General features: G+C 46.1%; 1 protein-coding gene across 2 annotated transcripts in view; it reads right to left on the bottom strand.

Moving 5' to 3' along the window:
• Window positions 1-17,894, bottom strand: part of CCDC9B (coiled-coil domain containing 9B) — a 112,246-nt gene that overhangs the window by 70,560 nt on the left and 23,792 nt on the right. For both annotated transcript variants that reach the window (XM_014576325.3, XM_075927087.2), the window contains exons 3-5: window positions 17,554-17,658; window positions 15,444-15,605; window positions 2,763-2,915 (exon numbers count right to left, since the gene is read on the bottom strand). In XM_014576325.3, coding sequence (XP_014431811.3) covers window positions 2,763-2,915; window positions 15,444-15,605; window positions 17,554-17,658 — 420 coding nt within the window. The remainder of the gene's footprint in view (window positions 1-2,762; window positions 2,916-15,443; window positions 15,606-17,553; window positions 17,659-17,894) is intronic.

The raw sequence follows: 17,894 nt of genomic DNA on the forward strand, positions 1-17,894 counted from the left end.
ATATCGACTCCTCTCCCTGGTATATGCAGTTAGCTGAGTTAATTGGGAACAGGGTATGGTAACGTGTGGTAGCATAGTGTGATCAGAAAGTTATCTGAGGGGAGGAAAAGCCAAGCTTTTGGGGCTGTTTTGGAGTTTCTACAGAGTCTGCCTAAAAACCGAGTTGTGACATACTATTTTCATTTTGGAGGAGGAGAATTTGATTGGCAGGCTCCCTTTATAAAGCAGTAGTGACCCCTACTGAGCATGCCCAGAAAATGTTTCTATTTTTGAAATTTCCTCTGTTTAGCTTTAACTATGGTGAAGCATGGCTTGCAGGCAGGGCACGGAATGGAGACGAGACAGGGCTTGGTAAATGCAGCTCCCTTTTCTCAAACTTTAAGGCTCTAATGGTTAGCTCTGCAGGAGGTACATTTCATGCAGGCAATGGGGAGAGAGGAAAGATGGCTTTTATCAATTCCCGTGGCATAAGCCTCAAAGCTGCTTTAACTGCTTTCCTCTGACTCCAAAGGGCTGTTTGAGCAGCCAATAGCCACAGTGAACTGGTGCACAGATCACACTCCCTCTTCCCCAAACATGCTGTGACAGTTCCCCTAAGGCAGGGGCTGTGTGGCATAGCTATTACACTAGCTATCATGTAAATCCCCTGCGCTGCTGGGCATTCAATGGTAGCTCAATCTGCTGACTTATCTGCTTCTTTGTGACACTCAATGTAAAGCAGGGATCTCAAATTCAGTTTAACTTAGGGCCAGTGCCAGTCCTCACAACCCTCTAGTCTAGTGGGCCAATGACAGCTCTCTCTGGCAGGCCCCTGGGGTTTCTGTGCATCATTCTCCCCCTCCATCCCAGTGCATCCTCCAGCTCCACCTGCTGCCCCAGGGTGATTTAAAAGTCACCAGGAGCCCCTGCAGGCACCATGGGCAGAGAATGGGGCTAGAGGGGCTTCTGCCTGCTAGCTCGATGCTGCTGCCAGCACACCCCTCTGGCCTGAGGGAGGTGTGTGCAGATCCATCCAGTCCACAGGGGTAAGCTGTACAAATATTAACTCATTTTGTGAAACTGACTAGATATCAGTAATACCAACTCTCCTGATTTGAGCACAAGCCTCCTGAGAACTGGGGGCTTTTTTCCTGGAAAGCCCCAGCCATGTTATTAGAATTAAGCCAGATCTGGGAACTTCACTATCTGATGCCTCTTGCACCACTGTCAACTGTGATGGGTCTTATTTATGCTTGTTTGTTGTTGCATGGTATTAGAAGAGAATCTTGGCCTTCTTTCTTTCTTCTTGTTTTAAAAGAAGAATTTACATCTCATGGTTTGTGGAGAAAAGCTAGAAAGCATGCTCCAAGTTCAGCCAAAGATCTCAAACAACAGATGCCAAAAAGAAAAGATCCCCACGAGTATTTTTATCTGTGATTTCAAGAAACCATTCTTTTTTTGGGAGGCAAAAGCCTGATTCATGAGTTCTGAACTCTGGGACTACGTCTGGCCTGCACACCTTTTTTGACAGAGACTCTGTCAAAAAAGAGCATCTAGACTACAACCAGTTGTGTTGAAAAAGCAAGCCACTTTTTTGAAAGAGTGTAGATGCTCTCTTTTGAAAAAGCACAGATTACATGCAATAGCGCCTTTATTCGACAGAACTCTGTCGAAAAAAGGCATTATTCCTCATAAAGCAAGGTTTACCGCTGTCGACACAACTGCCACGTTCTGCCGACAGAACACGGTGGTAGTGTAGATGCAAGTATAATTTTGTTGACAAGTCCACTTTTGTAGACAAAACCCTGTAGTCTAGACACACTCTTGGTGTTGGCAATACAGTACATGAAGGTTGATACCATCCCACAGATTCTGCCAAACCACAAACACGTGTACGCTCAGGGCTGGCAACAGACTTTAGCGAGCTCTGGGCAGTAAAGGGGGGCTCAGCTCTGGGCCACCAGAAGGGGCAGGTCCTTCGGCAGAAGAGGTGTAGTGCTCCAGCCAGACCCCAGCGCTGCTTGGGGCTTCATCAGCAATTTAAAGTTTCTAGGGCTCCAGCCGCTGCTGCAGTAGTGGCCCGGAGCCCGGGGCCCTTTTAAATGGCAAGGCCTGAGGGCAATTGTCCTCTCCCCCACTTCGTCAGCCCTGTGTATGCCCATAAGAATGGACCAGTTCAGTGACAGGCGGGACTTTCCATCCCTCCCTAGGCTGGACAGAGATACTCCCTTGGAAATACATCATTATACCCAATGCAAACAAGTTAGTATTGCCCGCTGACATGGCTAGTTATCCCCCACCACCCTGTACATGTTGATTCGATTAAAACATTTCTATAACATACTGTCATTCTAATCGTATTATTTAAAAGGGGTCAGCATGTTTCTGTTATCCTTGGGAAATATTTTTGTATTAGCCTTGATAACAGGATGTTTTGGTAGAACATGGCAATGCCGGCTCCTCTCCTTGTTCCACCCAAAGAAGCATCATAAATGATTCTTATGGGAAGCATAAATCTGCTGAGGTCCAAAGTGAGCAAGTCTGGAGATAGCTAGCACTAGGATCACAGAAAAGGGGAAGTGGATAGGGGCCTATGGCCTTGTCTCCTTCTAAGCTAGCACTGTCAGACAGCTTTAGCTGTGGTAACTCCCACACTGCTAAAAACACTCTCTCCGAATGCCCTGGTGCCAGAATGCTTTCAGAGACAGACTCTTTCTCCACTATCCACTAGCCCACTGATAGCACACTGGTCCTTAGGACACAGATACTTGGAATGCACTCACTTTTTCCTTGTTGTCCATGGTGATGGCAATCTGCATCCGTCTCCCTTTGTGGAAAGCTACCAGGTGGTCCACTTCTTCCTCACTCAGATCTAGGTCCCCACCTTGGCTCAGAAAGTCATCTGAACTCCGTTTCTCACTGACAATTCGCTTCCCCTGGAAACAGCAGAGCAAGCATAATATTCACTTAGCATTCCATCACTTAAACAGTGCAGTGGTTCTCGAACGTCAGCGCACTGCCATGCTCTTCTGATAACAAAAGACACGGCACGACTTCAGGAGGAGGGTCTAAAGCTTAATCCTACCCAAGCCCTGTCACCTCAGGACAAAGGGCCGGTAACATGAGCCCCACCACCTGAGGCTTTGGCTCCAAGCCCCAGAAAGTCTAAGCCAGCCTAGAGGACCAATGTTCCCTCTAATTTTTTATGTCCATGTGCGGAATGACTTTCAGTATGTTCACCAATATGGAGGCGATGTATCCCATAACAAAAGTCATTCTGCACATGGACAGTGTGTGGCGGGGGTAGGTCCAAGGCCTGTAAATGTGGGTTTGGCTCTAAATGGAGGCTCTGGGCTGAGGCAGATAGCTGAGTGCAAGAGGGAGTGAGGGCTACGGCAGGGCATGTGGGCTCTGAAGTGGGGCTGGTGAGGAGGAGTTTGGGGTGAAAGAAGGGCTCCAGGCTGGGGGGTCAGGCAGAGGGATTTGGAGCAGAGAGGGCTGTGGGTTGAAGCAACGGGTTGAGGTGCAGGACGGTGTGAGTGCTCTGGGGTGGGCTCGTGGAAGAGGGGTTTGGGACGCAAGAGGGGACTTCAGGTTTGGGGAGGGGAGGGGAGAGGAGGGATGTCACAGCTTCTGGGGAGCCCCCCAAGATAAACGCCACCCAGAGCCCTCACGCCTACCAGCCCCCTCAACTCCCAGGCCCCTCCCACAGCCAAACTGCTGCTGCTTGGAGTGGCAGGGGAGACTACCCAAGCTACAACTGGTGTGACTGGCCCAGGGGCTGCCTGGACTGCTGTCTTTCATGAGAGATGTTGCAGGTGGTTCAAAAGTGGGGACAGCAGTCATGGGCAGCAGGTATAAGAGGCAGGGGAAGGCAATGCCTTCCCAAACTGCCTAGCTAATCCCGCCCACACTCCACCCTCAGGTTGTCTCCCCCCTCCCGATTTAACTTGGCTCCCCTAGTCTCCTGGGGCTGCCTAGGCTTCACCCTGTGCTGCCAGCCCTCCCTGTGCATCAGGGCTGGGGAGGATGGGGGGAGCTACCTGTCCTCCCTCTGCTTGGAGGCTGAGGCCATCGACCATTTGTGCTCAGGAGGGGAGGGGAAGGCTGAGACCACAGGTTGCCCATAGTCCAGGAGACCTGGAGTCTGGGGAAGGCGGGGGCTGCTGGCCACCTATCTTGGAGGGGGGTGGGGCTGGGGCCACATGTGCTCAGGGCGTAAGCTTCCCCTATGGGGGGCTTGACTCCTGTGGGGGAGCATGGGGAGCAGGGAAGAGCTTGGGGCTTGCCTCCCCCAGCACTAGGTTAAACCCTGCTATGGCAGGCTAGGATCAGTTGTCATATTTGAAGGTATAGCCTGTCAGGTACTTTAAGAAAGCGACCAATTAGTGAGTTGGCAAAGACCAAATGGCCACCATGCCTGGGTGAAAGGCAGACTTTTATTTATGAAAATATTTTATATTTATGATTATTTATGCTTCAGGTGAGTAGAGTAGTCCAAAATAAAAGGTATTATTGAGTGCTTAGAAGACATGTGTTTCTGAAATGACCAAATTGTGAATCTCTTCCATTTGTCTAGATGTGTGGCTCTAGAAGACAGCTTCTTACTGCTAAGGAGGACTTCCCTAGCTGTATCCGAGCAAGCAAGCTTCATTAGGTGTAGCCATGGACCTTCCAAGCTGTGACATGGAGAAGTTCAAGGGTGAGATCCTGAAAATGGCTGTGGTCCTGAGTTACAAGTAGAGTGATTGGAGTTTCCACTGACAGCTTCAGAAGAGATGTGTAGCAGTGCTGATGGAGCCAGGCTAGAGTTATAATTATTTTCAAGGCTTTGTGCCTCTGGACCTTGATGAATATCTTGTGGATGAGTGGAATACCTGGAAATGCATAAAGGAAGTTGTCCTTCCAGGGAAAAAGGAAGGCATCCTTGATCAAGCGAGGCTGTGATCCAGGAAGGAGCAGAACTGTGGACAGTTTCTGTTGTGTCTCGTCATGAATAGGTCTATCTTGGGAATTCCCCACTGTCGGAGGATGGTGTTCATGATGTGCAGGCAGATGGGCCACTCATAGTTGTGAAAGGACCTGCTGAGATGGTTTTCCAACGCATTTAGAACTCTGGAGAGATAAGATAAGTGTATTGAGTAGGTGACACAGAAGTCCCACAAGTTGAGGACTGCCTGGCACAGGGAAGAGGTGTGCAGTCTCCCATCTGTTTATATAAAGCGTTGCTATTGTATTGTCTGCCATGACTGACATCTTCCCTCCGAGTGAGCTTGGAAGGTCTGTTCTCAGCTTCCAGATATGAAGTGAGAACTCCACGCTGGGGACCAGAAGTATTGAATCCTAAGATCCCCGATGCGCTCTCCAACCCATTGCTGACCAGTGAAGGAACAGCTGTGGTCTAGAGAAGGGAATTCCCCCACACACAGATTGCGGGTTGAGCCATCCTAGGAGAGACTTGAGAATCAGCAAAGAGTGCCTGCCTTGTTTAGAATGTCTTGGTTTGGTTGATACATTTAAGCTAGCTACACCTGAAGGGGTCAGGGCTGCCGTCTGGCATGCTGTGCTATGTAAGTGCGGGCAGTCATGTGGCCAAGGAGCTTCGGGCAATTCCATGCCATGGTGGTAGGGAATCATCTCAGACCTTGTATGATAAGCTTGCTCTCCTCCACCAAAGTGAAAAACTCTGCCCTTGAGTCTTCTAGCAGAAGCTCAGTGAATTTTGACATCGCCCCATAGGAATTGAAGTTATATCTCTAAGGACTGCATAGGGGGTGGAAATCCAAAGCTGGAGCCTCTCAGTAGAATAAACTTTCCTCCTGGTCCAGTTTCTTTGCATCTCAGGCTTAAGGTGATGAACCTCGGTGTCCTTGACATTCTCGTTCATTTGCCACCACCACCAATAAGAAGGTTGGTGGTAGGAGTGAATAAAAGTGTTCAAATCCTTTAGAGAAGACAAAATACTTCCTTTCTGTCCTTTTTGCCATTGAAGACAGGGGAGATCTGCCAGAGGAGGGGCTGCCACAACATTTTAGTGTTGTCCTGTATGAGGTTAGTGAATGGCAAGGCAAAGCAACTCAGGAAAGTCCCTAAAGAGGTCAGAATGTCCATCATGGGGTCGGATGACTTAGAGACCTCCTCCACTTGGAGGCCCAGGTTCTAGACCTCTCCCTTCAGGAGGTACCAGCCACTGCCTCAACCAATGATGATGAAAATGAGGTTCTATCCAGGAAAAGCTGTTGCTCCTGGCCTTGGCACCAAGAGGCTTGCACAGTGTCAGGTCTTCCAGTGTGGTGATCAGGACAGCATGAGGCAACTGGTCCAACACAGACCTGGAATAGAATCCCTAGCTTTGATGAAATGACCAGGAAGTCCAGAATGGCCATTGGGTTGGAACCTACCACTGCGTGGGCTACAACATTGGGGGGAATTGCTGTCTCTGACCTTGAGCATCCGCACTCAAATCTGTGCCAGTGCTGCCTGGACACAAAAGACACCCCCCCCCTAAATTCTGATTAGGAGGACTCACTCTGGGAGGATCATAGGGAGCAGTGTCCACTGGTGCTAGAGGTCTTGGGGGTGTCATTGCCGTTGAGCTTGGTGCCCTGTCTCACCTGGGTGGGAAAGGTGGTGCCATGGCTCTCTTTCCTCCCTCCTTCCCAGGTCTCTGTTGTGGAGGGCAGCTCCAAAGCCATGTTGCAGCTCTCCTGGGGAGGGGAGTTCTGATGAACCAGACTCAGCTGACCCCTTGTTGGGGCAGGAGTCAATGGCACCAGGCTAGGTGGTGCCACACTTACGTGGCCCAATGCAGATTTGGCTGCATCTGAGTTCTTCTGTCCCAGCTTCAGTGTGAGCGAGCATCCTCTGCCTGGCTGCTTCTTCTGGCACCGGCCGTACCACAAGTAGGGCGGTACACTCTGGCATGCCGTACTATCAAGCTATTTTTAGCCAGTACAATAGGAGGAGCCAACTGCCCCCTCACATCTCCCCTCAGGCTCTCTGGCATGGCTGTATGCTTCCTGCTCTTCTACGGAGCTGCTGTGTCTATGTACAGGACTGTGGGGTGTGGCTAGGAGTTCTGCTCCTTTCCCTGCTGGGAAGGACAGGTGGGAAAGGAGCAAAACTGCCAGCCCTGACCCTCCCAGCCCTAGAGACAGAGACTGAGCCCCATGGAGAGGCTGGGAGTTCTTCTCCTTTTTCAGCTGCCCCTCCTAGTGGGGAAAGGAGTAGAACTCTGCCTCCAGCCTTGTACACAGATGCTGCAGCTCCATGCAGGGGCTAGGGTTCTGCTCCATTCCTCCCCCCCAGCTCCTTTTCCCTCCAGCTGCCATACTGCCCTGAGGTCTTCTGCTCCACCAGGCAATGAGGGAAGGGAAGAGGAAGAACATGGGGGTCCTGGACTGAGGGCAGGACAGAGTCACATGGGGAGTCATGTCAGCCCCCACAGGTGATGTGCTCTCTCCCCTCCTATAGTGACAAAAACATAAGAACATAATGTTTGTCCATATATAACTTACGTTTTTATGTTCTCAGATGAAGTGCCCTCTCCCTCCCGCACCAACAAAAACTTTTGTTCATTTTCACCACTGGGCACCACGGACTGGGAATGGTACCACATGCTGCAATGTGTAGACCCCTCTTACTACCAAGCCTCTCTATCAAGTCCTTTCTCAGCTCCGAAGTTTCCAGTGTCGGTGCTGGAGCACTGCACACGTTAGGTGCTAGGAGATGGTTCCACCGAACTTAACTCTGAGTGGGGACATAGGATGGCCCTCTTAGAAGAATATTTGCCCACCGGTCTCTTTCTTTTTGAGTCCTGGGGAGAAATCCCCTACGAATTTTGGAACGGTCCTTCTGATGTGATTCCCTCAGGCACTTGAAGCAGGAAGTATGGGGGTCACTCCTGGGCATAGGTTTGTTACAAGCTGCACAGGATTTATACTCCTGGGACTGAGACATGCCTTGGTACCAGGAGGAGGGGATTAGGGAAGTGGGGGGGAGAAAGGGGGTAATCCCAGAACAATTCTCTACAGGAATCTAACTACATAATGACTAACTAACTACAACTACTAACTGATTTAACTATATGCAGAAAGACAGTCTGAAGACAACTAGGGAGAAGGCTGGCTGAAGCAAGTGAAATGAGTGTTCTGGCCATCACAGGCTGTGGCAGCGGGTCAGCAGAGTCCTATCTAAGTCGCCATGGAGGCATGACTTCAGGGGGTACCTGTGCTGACCCAACAGGTACTGCTACGGAAAAAATCCTTCAGGTGACACTGCATACAGAGTGACACACCCGATTGGAATAGACATGAGCAAGCCCTAGAAAAAGAACTCAGCTTTGCTATCCATGGGATAGGACTTGAGTCTGATGTCATGCTGGTGTTGTCAACGTTCTCTCAAGTACCAATATTGCCCTGGAACACCTGTGCTCTGCTGGGGATTAACCTCACTCTAGCGATGCTATTAGAAGTACCTTTTGCCACCCTTAATTCCAACAAACGCATCTGGCACACTCAGCTGTGCGGTTAATTAATGAGCTGGAGAACTGGGGTCCCCTGCCCTGAGTGATGCACACATGAGAGCTGCCTGGCACGGTGGGCAGCATCTTATGAAAAAGGCCAATTTGTGGGTAGCATGGCTCATTGTAGGAATAAATGAGTTATGAACCTAACCTCCACATTCAGGAGCCTATGCAAATGCCATGATAGGCTCAGTTCCATTCCTGTTACACTGATCACACCATTAGAAATGGCACTCAGCAGAGAGGCCAGGGGTTGAATGGGCATGGTGGAGAAGGAATTAATCTCCCACCATTAGCGATGGTCCCTTCAGTCTAAGAGTGGGACACACTGGAGAGGACTGACAGTATGAAAGCTTGAACTCCTGGTGCCAGTGTTCTAGCCATGCTGATCCTATTCTCACTAAAGGCAATGTGAACAGGAGCAGACTTTCCATTCGATATCCCAGAGCTCTGCAGGTCTGTCCTTGCAGCAACTTTGCTTAATTTTTTAAGTGACAGCTACTAGCTGTGCACACAGAGAATCCCACCCTGAGTAGACAAGGAGCCCAGATTTCTCACTGTCTCCAGATGGAGCAGATTTGGGAAATTGTAACCTAGGCTCTTTAATACTTATAGAGAATTAGAAAGGTCAGAAGTGGTGGTGAGAGGCTCTGGGAGAGGGATTATGAAAAGTGGCTGTGAGCAGAAACCCAAGGAAACCTGACAGTCAACGAGAAACCAATGTTTAAATAAAGTGAACCGGTTAGGGTGAGTGCTTAAAAGCATTTATTGGAGTTGCAGCAGATACAGCACATCTAGACAATTTAACATTAGAATTAAATGTACTGTGAGGAGGGTACAGAGCACAAGAGAGGCAAGTAAGCATAGCACAGATTATCTGGGTTTGGGGGAGCAATGCTTTTCTTAACGAAAAATCCAGGAAACAGATCTACAACTTAGATGTATGACTAGTTTGGGGGGAAAAAAGTCAAACATGAATGTCACAGAAAGTTGACTGAATTTTCCAGAAATATTTCTCTCCCAGCAAACGAATTCACAGTATCCTCATTCTAGCCACTTGATTTAATGTTCATGTGTTTTCTTTAAATCTTTGTGCTGGCATAATAGTATTGGTTACTTCACTAATCTCTTGTTTCTAATCTTAAATGTCTGGAGAGACCCTTTACTCAGAGTTAGTGTGCGCCCCGTGGGAGATCCTGCCACTTCCCAGAGGTTTCTGCCTCTCCGTCTCTGGCTGAACAGCACACTCAGGACAATACACACTCACATGGCTCGCCCACGATCCCCTTGTCATTTCTGGCTTGAATGCACAGTGCCCTGCAGGGCTGCACTTTGCTCAGTAAAGCTCTGCAGGCTGTTGAGAGCCATTTGCAGTCTGCTGTGTTTCAACTGCTTTGAGCCTCTCGGGAGTTAGTCACCAATTTTGGCAACACTTTCACTTATTCACAAATATTGGAGTTATAGGGCCTGATTCAAAGCTTGTAAAAATCAACAGAAAGGCTCTTCTTGACTTCAATGGGTGATGAATCAGGTGTTGTAAATGTAGTATTTGCGGTGACAAATTACTAAACAAATGAGCATGAATCAGAGTATTATCTCTCTGGTAATAACGGTGTCCCTTGCTTGTCTGAGGTCCAAAGCCTAACCCCTGCAAGCCCTCTATATACTGAATTCTCATTGATTGCAATGTGAACCCCGCGCACAGAAAGTTTGCAGGAGCTGACTTTGCATGGACTCTCAAAGTGAAGAGGCTGTCACAGCAAGAAGCCAACTGATGCTCCAAATGGAATGGTGAACCACTAATAAATACCAGTGATGCCTTTGCAGAGGTCTTCTATTGGCCCTAAGTGTCCTTTCACATCCTTCTCTGTGACACTGACCTAAAACTGACAATGTAATTAGAGGCTCCCACATTAAAGATTGAGATGTAGTCAGACAAGCTGCTGTCCCATTAGTTATGCTGATTAACTGCTATATTGTCACTTGTGATGTACACACCTCAACCTATGTATTATAACATGTCAACAAAAATCCCAGGTTAAAAACTGCCAGATCAAGAAGATTTTTAATAGTGGAGCAACCTTAGAGAAACAAAACAAACAAAACTCTGCAGTGCTGTATGGTTTCTGTACTTCACTAACCCTGTCTTTCCTTGTGCTCTTTTTTAGTTACTTTAAGAATTGATGTTTTATTGAAAATATTCTGCTTTATGAGGACCCTGGAATTTGCCATGGGAAGGAAGGTGATATCACACAAAATGAATTAATGTAATAACTGTTTTTTATTTCAGTGCCACCAACAAAGACACAATAGGGTTTTTCAGTCCACGTTTGATTCCCAGACAGCTGGGCCTAATTGTGACCTAGCAACTTCTCAAGCCTTCAGAGTACCAGTGAATGTCTTAGTAGGACAGCGGTAGTAGAGAAGTCCACAGCCAATCTGAAATAACATGCACCTTAGCCCCATTTAGTAATCTACACAATTGCTTTCACCTCCGCCACTACACATGCCCCTTCATTTACACACATGCACCTCCTGTTCCCATTTGAATAATTGTACTGAATGGAACTAAATGAGGGTTCTACTGTGATGGCCCTGGAACACATAAAACAATAAACTGATTTTCTTGTAGTACCAATCCAGGCTAGTGATCAATGCTTTACACTAATGTGGGAAACTGGGATGAGAACTTGGATTTTATGCGGTAGGTCATACTCTGAGCTTCAGGGGTTACAGGCTACTTGGGAGAGCCATAAAGAAAGAAAATGTTATTAATCTACTTCTAATACCACAGGCAGAACTACGTAGCCAAAGAAGCACTGATGGAAAATTAAACATTTGATTTGTAATGCTCAGTAAATAATACTGGATGTAGAGATTTTGATGCAGACACTGTATAGTCCAAGACCAGAAGGATCTCTTTTTTCATCTCATGTGGGGTTGGGACAGAAGGTGATTTCATTTGAAGGGGAGGAGTATATTTAATGCAACTGTCAATCCCTTTGGAAAGCGTGAAATGAGGAGGCTGAATCCTTTCCAAAGCCCCTGAAAAATAATTTTGAAAGCAATTTTATTTCCTAAATGATTCAGTTCATTTAAGGGTAATCTTTAATGGCTCTATAATCGCACAGTGATTGCAGCCACATCTACTTTGTGGAGAAGGGCAACACACAAGAGGGCGAGATGGAATTCAAAGAGCACCAGAGGACAGAACCAGGAAAGCTTTTTCAAACCACTGCAAAAGGGAGAAGTGACTGTATCTGCTTTTAGGCTACCCCACAAGGTTTTCTTCAGCTCCGTGTAGTAGGAGTTGTAGGGTATTAGCTTCATATACTGGGAAAGTATTTTTGGGTTTAAGCTAAACCATATAAATGCACTCAGATACTATGAGCCATATTAATCTCTGTGCCAGTTCTGAGCTTGGACCAAGCACCAGGAAGTATTCATGAGGCAAAACTTTGTCACCTATGTGCTTTCACCATGCTGGGTTGTTGGCACAAGCTGGAACAGCCAAAGAGGTAACCCACTTGCACTTAGCTGTCTATAGCCCTGATGGGCCATTCCCTCAGCCAGTAATAGCGGAGGCATAGGAAAGCCCTGGCCATGACTCCTTTGTTCTGGCATGCTGCCTACCTGCAGAAGTCTGGCACAGGGTTAGCTTTGCCAATCCCATGCCATCCAGAAATGATTCCTATGCTTGGGGCATTTCTTGGGGGTCATTAGGGCAGCTTTGACTCTGTCTGCATGAAAGAGTCCTAATGTAAAAATGGTGTAAGTCCCCGGTCAATCAGGCCTTACAAACTAGTCGTCTAATAAATGTTTCATTGTTATTAATAAAGACTATGACATTCACATTCTGAATGAATTAAACACCCATCTTCACTGGAAAATTTAACATCTCTCTGTTTAAAAGCTTTTAAAGGTAAAAAAAAGCTGTTTTTTAAGAACTCAAAATTAGTATTTAGTGGGTTCACTCTTGCTCTCACTGAAGTCAATGGCAAAATCACTGACTTCAATGAGAACAGGATCAGACCTACTGAGTATATCAGAACCTCAAGCAACTGAACTTTGAGGCCTGTATCTTTGCAATCCTAGCTGCCAGATCTTTAGCAAACCCTTCTTGGCAAATAATGTCTGACAGAGCAGAAGATGCAGCTGGAATTTTCTTCTTTGCCCATGGACACGCAGACTTCACAAGTGTTCAAAAGTGAAGAGCTACATTTTTGGGTGACTTCTGGGAGGCATTAGGATGACCCAACATCACATTTTTATAACTAGTTCTAGTTCTTTACACAAAGGAGGATTTTGCAGGAATGCTTAGGCTATCTGCAATGTCCATCTGTCATGAATTTCCTACTCTGGAAGTTGGCTATTGATACAGACAAGCAGACAAATGAAAATCTTCATCTTCTTACAGTCATGTGGAGGCTTGTTGGTGAAATCAATTCCCAAGAAGAATTCCAGTTCTGCGTAACTTATCAACTTTAACAGTATGTATCCCTGGGGCACAAAATGCCATTGTAGCATTCTTGCTGCTCACATGACCACACTTAGCATTTCCTTCATTCCTAGAAAGCATCTTGATCCCTGATATATACAGTATACTAGAGTAGCTGTATTGTCCATCTATATCATGCTATCAACCTGGAGTTTTGTGTTGAAAGATGTCAAAATAAATATGTAATTCCAGAATACAGAGCCAAAACTTGAGGTCCTTGCTCTCTTTTTATTCATTCTTTACTCAGGCAAACTTACTGCAAATTTCATTGGCAACTGTAGCCCCTTTAATGTTTTACTTCCACGATGTGAGCTTGCTTGGGTAAGAAATTAGTAAAACGAGTAAGGACACAAGGATTTCTGCCCAGAAACAGAATCCCTTCTCTCCCAATAAGATCATTTGCTCCAGGATAGGGTAAAAAACATTCCTGGTAAGTCCCATCATTCTGAAGGCTTGGCATCTGTCGCCAGGTTTACCTTCCAAAATCAGAAAGCAAGGTGACTGCTTCCTTGGTCTCTTCTTTCAGCCACCACAGGCAATGAACTCAACATTCATTGGCAGAAGACATTTCTCACTAGAGTACTTTTGGAGATGGCCCCCAAAGAATCAGTGGCATGCAGAATAGGACCGGCCTATCAGTTGATAGCTTTCCCTGTGATTGTAGATCTATAGCACTTCAGCTGAAAATGAAGTAAGCCTCGCTGAAGAAAAGACATGTACTGCCTTTGTGGTCAGTAGTACACCCAAATGATTTATACTCTGAGTTTGCCATGATTATTCAGAATTGATTATTGGAGTTTGTAAAGAAACCCCATCTCAATCTTAACCCTAATGTCATACTAACGATGCTATAACGTGGAGAAAGTTGTGGAAAAGATGAGGGTTCCACTCTGTCAACTTTGACATTGGGTGCCCTTTCAAGTGCGTGGTATCCAATGGACATCCAGGGATCTAGTTTCCATTTTATTTTTAGAACTTTGTGGGGAACTGAACTAGGGTCTGGTATATCAGAATGAGAAGTGGTACTACTTCCATATACTGAACATAACTATTTGCTTGGAGAGCACAGTATAGTTTCATCCCAGCTGGTGCACTTGTATCCTCAGTTTACTTACAGTGTTTCTTTATCATCTCCATAGCAAATGAACTTAGCAACTCTGTCTTTGACTCTTCTCAGCAGAAGGGGCACTGCTGTGACTGATCAGTTCAGAGGCAGAGGAAAGGGACTGACTCTATGCAGCTGGACCTCCTGAGGGCACAGAAAGTTCAGGATTGGTGACTTCTGCCTGTTAATCAGACATGGAAAGGAAAACCCATAGTGCCTGGCTTGGCAGCAACCTGAAACACAGAATAAGCATTCACTGCAGGATTAAGTAACAAGAGAACGTGGATTGGGAAGGGGCCAGTTCTTTTTAAAACACAATTATCTTCAATAATTAGCAAAGGTAGAAAGATGTACTATGAAAAGCAGTGAATGTGATTCACATGTAAATTGTTTCTCTTGCTTTGAAATATATTTTAGTGGTAGGAGAAGATGTTGAATTGACAGTCATATGCACAAAAAAGGTTGTGAGGGTGTACTCCTCATGTGTCTCAACCACAATTTGGAGGAACCACATCTAAAATTGATACAAATGGTCAATCTCCATGCTCGGTCAATCTGCAGAGATTGCTAGACTGAGCATCATTTAGTGCCAGTTGTGGTGGTGACTACTGATGTAGACATCTATCCATTGGAAACTGTATTGAAATTGCCAGGTGGTTTTATGATTTGAATGCATGTCCACAGGATGCAATGAGTGTATTTTATGAACAGAATATATATAAATAATAAACTCATTTCAGATAAGCCAAAAACCAGCCATCAGATGCAACAATTTCTGGTTCCACCTATGTGGATTGGATTCTAACTAGAAATGGGCCCAACCTGCGATTTTCAGATCTACATTCAAATTGGAAGTTCCCTAACGTGTGAGGTTCAGGTCCATTTCTAGTTCAAGCCAGTGACCTAGAAGTAAAAGTCTAAATCTGACACACTTTCAAAAGTTTCCCTTTTTAAGGCCCCAATTTCTGCTTCAAGTTAGCATCTGAAGGTTGTTCACGTTTCTCTTAGCTATAATTGACTACTGATGGTATCTCATCTGAGAGTAAGCCACAAGTGTAAAATGGGAAAATTACTAACAGTTTTAGGCTTGGAAATGCAATACCTTTGGCAGGAGGAATCCAGAGTTTCACACAGATCACAGGAGCATATTCAAATAGGGAGCTCTCTTGTATTAATCCTGAACTTGGCAGCAATAGGAACATCGAGGAAGTAATTGCAAGCATCCGCGTGATAAGGGACAGGAAGACATTGAACAAAGCTCCAAGCTGAGGCACCCCTTACAGCACAGAGAAAGCAATGTGTTAAGTCTCAAGAGATGCATCATTTTAAAGACCCACCTTGGGTTTGTTGTCCATAGTAACAGCCAGCTGCATCCTCTTCCCCATCCTGAATGTAAACATATGATCTGCTTCCTCCTCATCTTCTGCCTCACTGCTGACTCCGAACCCGGGGCTGGTGGGGCAGCTGCTTCCCCATTTCTCACTCACCACCCTTTTCTCCTGAAAATCCAATGTGTCTGGTTAGAAAACAGGCCCTTTTGGGGTTACCACTTTAGGAACACCTCTGTTTGGACAGCTGGGAAAGGGCAGCTATGGAAATGTCAAGACTTGCTCCATGGGATACTTTTCTCTTCCATTAAAATACCATGACATTCTTCCAAAGAGCGAAACAACAGGCACATTGTCTGATTAGCAGTGAAACCCACAAATCCAAGTGGGTCTAGAAAACCTATTGCATTTAAAAATCTGACATTTCAGATGAAAATGTCAAAGGATTAGGAAACAGATGTCATCATTTTCTTGTTAACACTTGCAGCTAGATTGGGCAACCCTAAATCTTGGTGGTGATCACTTATAGTTGGCACCAGCAGACTACTGATGTAAGTAAGTGCTCACCATCATAAAGGTTGAAAAATCTAGTCCACAGTATGTTCAGAATAAAATCTTTCATCTCGGCTGTGTCTAGACTGCATCCCTTTTCCGTAAAAGGAATGCAAATTAGACACATCGCAATTGCAAATGAAGCGGGGATTTAAATCCCCCCCACTTCATTAGCATAAACATGGCTGCCGCTTTTTTCCGGCTCAGAAAGGGATCTTTTCCAAAAGATCCCTTATTCCTTATTTTAAGAGAAATAAGGGATCTTTCGGAAAAGGCTTCATTTCCCGAAAGATCCGCATCTAGACTGGCGCTTTTGTCCGGCAAAGTTCCGAACTGGAAAAAAGCGGCAGCCATGTTTATGCTAATGAAGCGGGGAGGGATTTAAATCCCCACTTCATTTGCAATTGTGATGTGTCTAATTTGCATCCCTTTTACAGAAAAGGGATGCAGTCTAGACACAGCCCTCCTGTATGAAAGGGAGAAATAGCACAACACTGCAAGCCTACAGTAAAGCCAGGGCCAGTGAGCTGCTGGAAAATAATTGTGTGAACAATCCGACATCAGAGGAAAGAGATAAGGGTATGTTTGGGCTACTTACTCCACTGCATTTACTTTAACAGAGGGCTGCATGCAGAGCTTCATGGAACACTGGCCTTGTGATGTGTTTAGCCCTAAGTGCTGGAAGAAGTGGATCAAGTCATGAATTGCCTCCTCTCTACTCTTGCTGCTGGTGAATGGGGAAAACTGTTGATAATTTGTTTAAATTTCACTCTAGACCCACAGATACAAAATAAGAGCAGGACAGCCCATGAGTGGCAGCATTTGCATGGGAAACCCTTTTGGAAACCATTCCTGGGAATCCCTAATGGTCACTTGTTCTGTTTGTTCTTATGGGTGACCCTTCTTTAGTTTGGACCTATGATATTTTCTTCTTGTGTGTGTTCTGCAGTTAAATCCACCCTTTGATGCACATTTGGAACTCCTGATTTTCGCTCTACAGCAGAGATAAAGCATGCCTATTTTGGATATATGTCTGCAACCACATTTATACCCATGTGTACCCATTCACCTGTTAGTGTGTATATGTACATGCTCACATATCTGCTTGCATATATTTGTGTACACGCTTGCAACTGTGGAATCAGGTGTATGTGTATGTGTGCAGGCTAATGTATATCAGTGCATGAATCTATTCTGAACATTTAAATCTTTTGCGGAATGGTTACATTCCTGTGATCCCTGCTACTCTGAATGCCTGTTGAGCATGCTGCCTACTTCAAAGATAGCAGCAGTTCATAAGAAGAGAATTCTCTAGTGCAGCATTTCTTAAACTGGGATCTGCAAGAGAACTCCAGGGGCTTTGTGGCTCCTAATGATCAACTCCTCCCCCTTCCTCTCAGTGCCTCTTGGGGCCCACAGCTCAGGGCTGCAGCCAGCTCCCTGCCTGCCCGGTTCCACATGGCTCCCAGAAGCAGCAGAGGGGATAGTACAGGGGGTCTCTGAAAATGTTTAAAGCAAAGTGGGGGTCCTCAGTTTGCTAAAGTTTGAGACGTCCACGTGTTCTTACATTGTGGGCCTTGGTGATAGTAATAGTCAGACCATCCTGCTTGGGTCTCCTTGAGGTGACAGCCATCCCCTCCTGCTCCGCTCGTTTTCTGTCCTCTTCTATTTCCTGAAACAGTCAAGTCCACATCCAACGTCAGATCTTTCAAAGGCCTGTGACAAATCAAACCCACTCAGCCAGGGAAAGAAAAGAATCATGAGCTCTGCATGAACAGCATAAGGGGAGAAGAACCACATAATGAACTACAGAAGCAAAGGCCAGGTGACTTCTGTGCTCACGGGGACCTCAGGCTACATAGCCCATTTTCCTATTTTGCATTCCTACTGGGGAATACATGGACCCAA

This window comes from Pelodiscus sinensis, chromosome 5, assembly GCF_052426305.1.
Source record: "Pelodiscus sinensis isolate ZL-2025 chromosome 5, ASM5242630v1, whole genome shotgun sequence".
NCBI classification, from domain to species: domain Eukaryota; kingdom Metazoa; phylum Chordata; order Testudines; family Trionychidae; genus Pelodiscus; species Pelodiscus sinensis.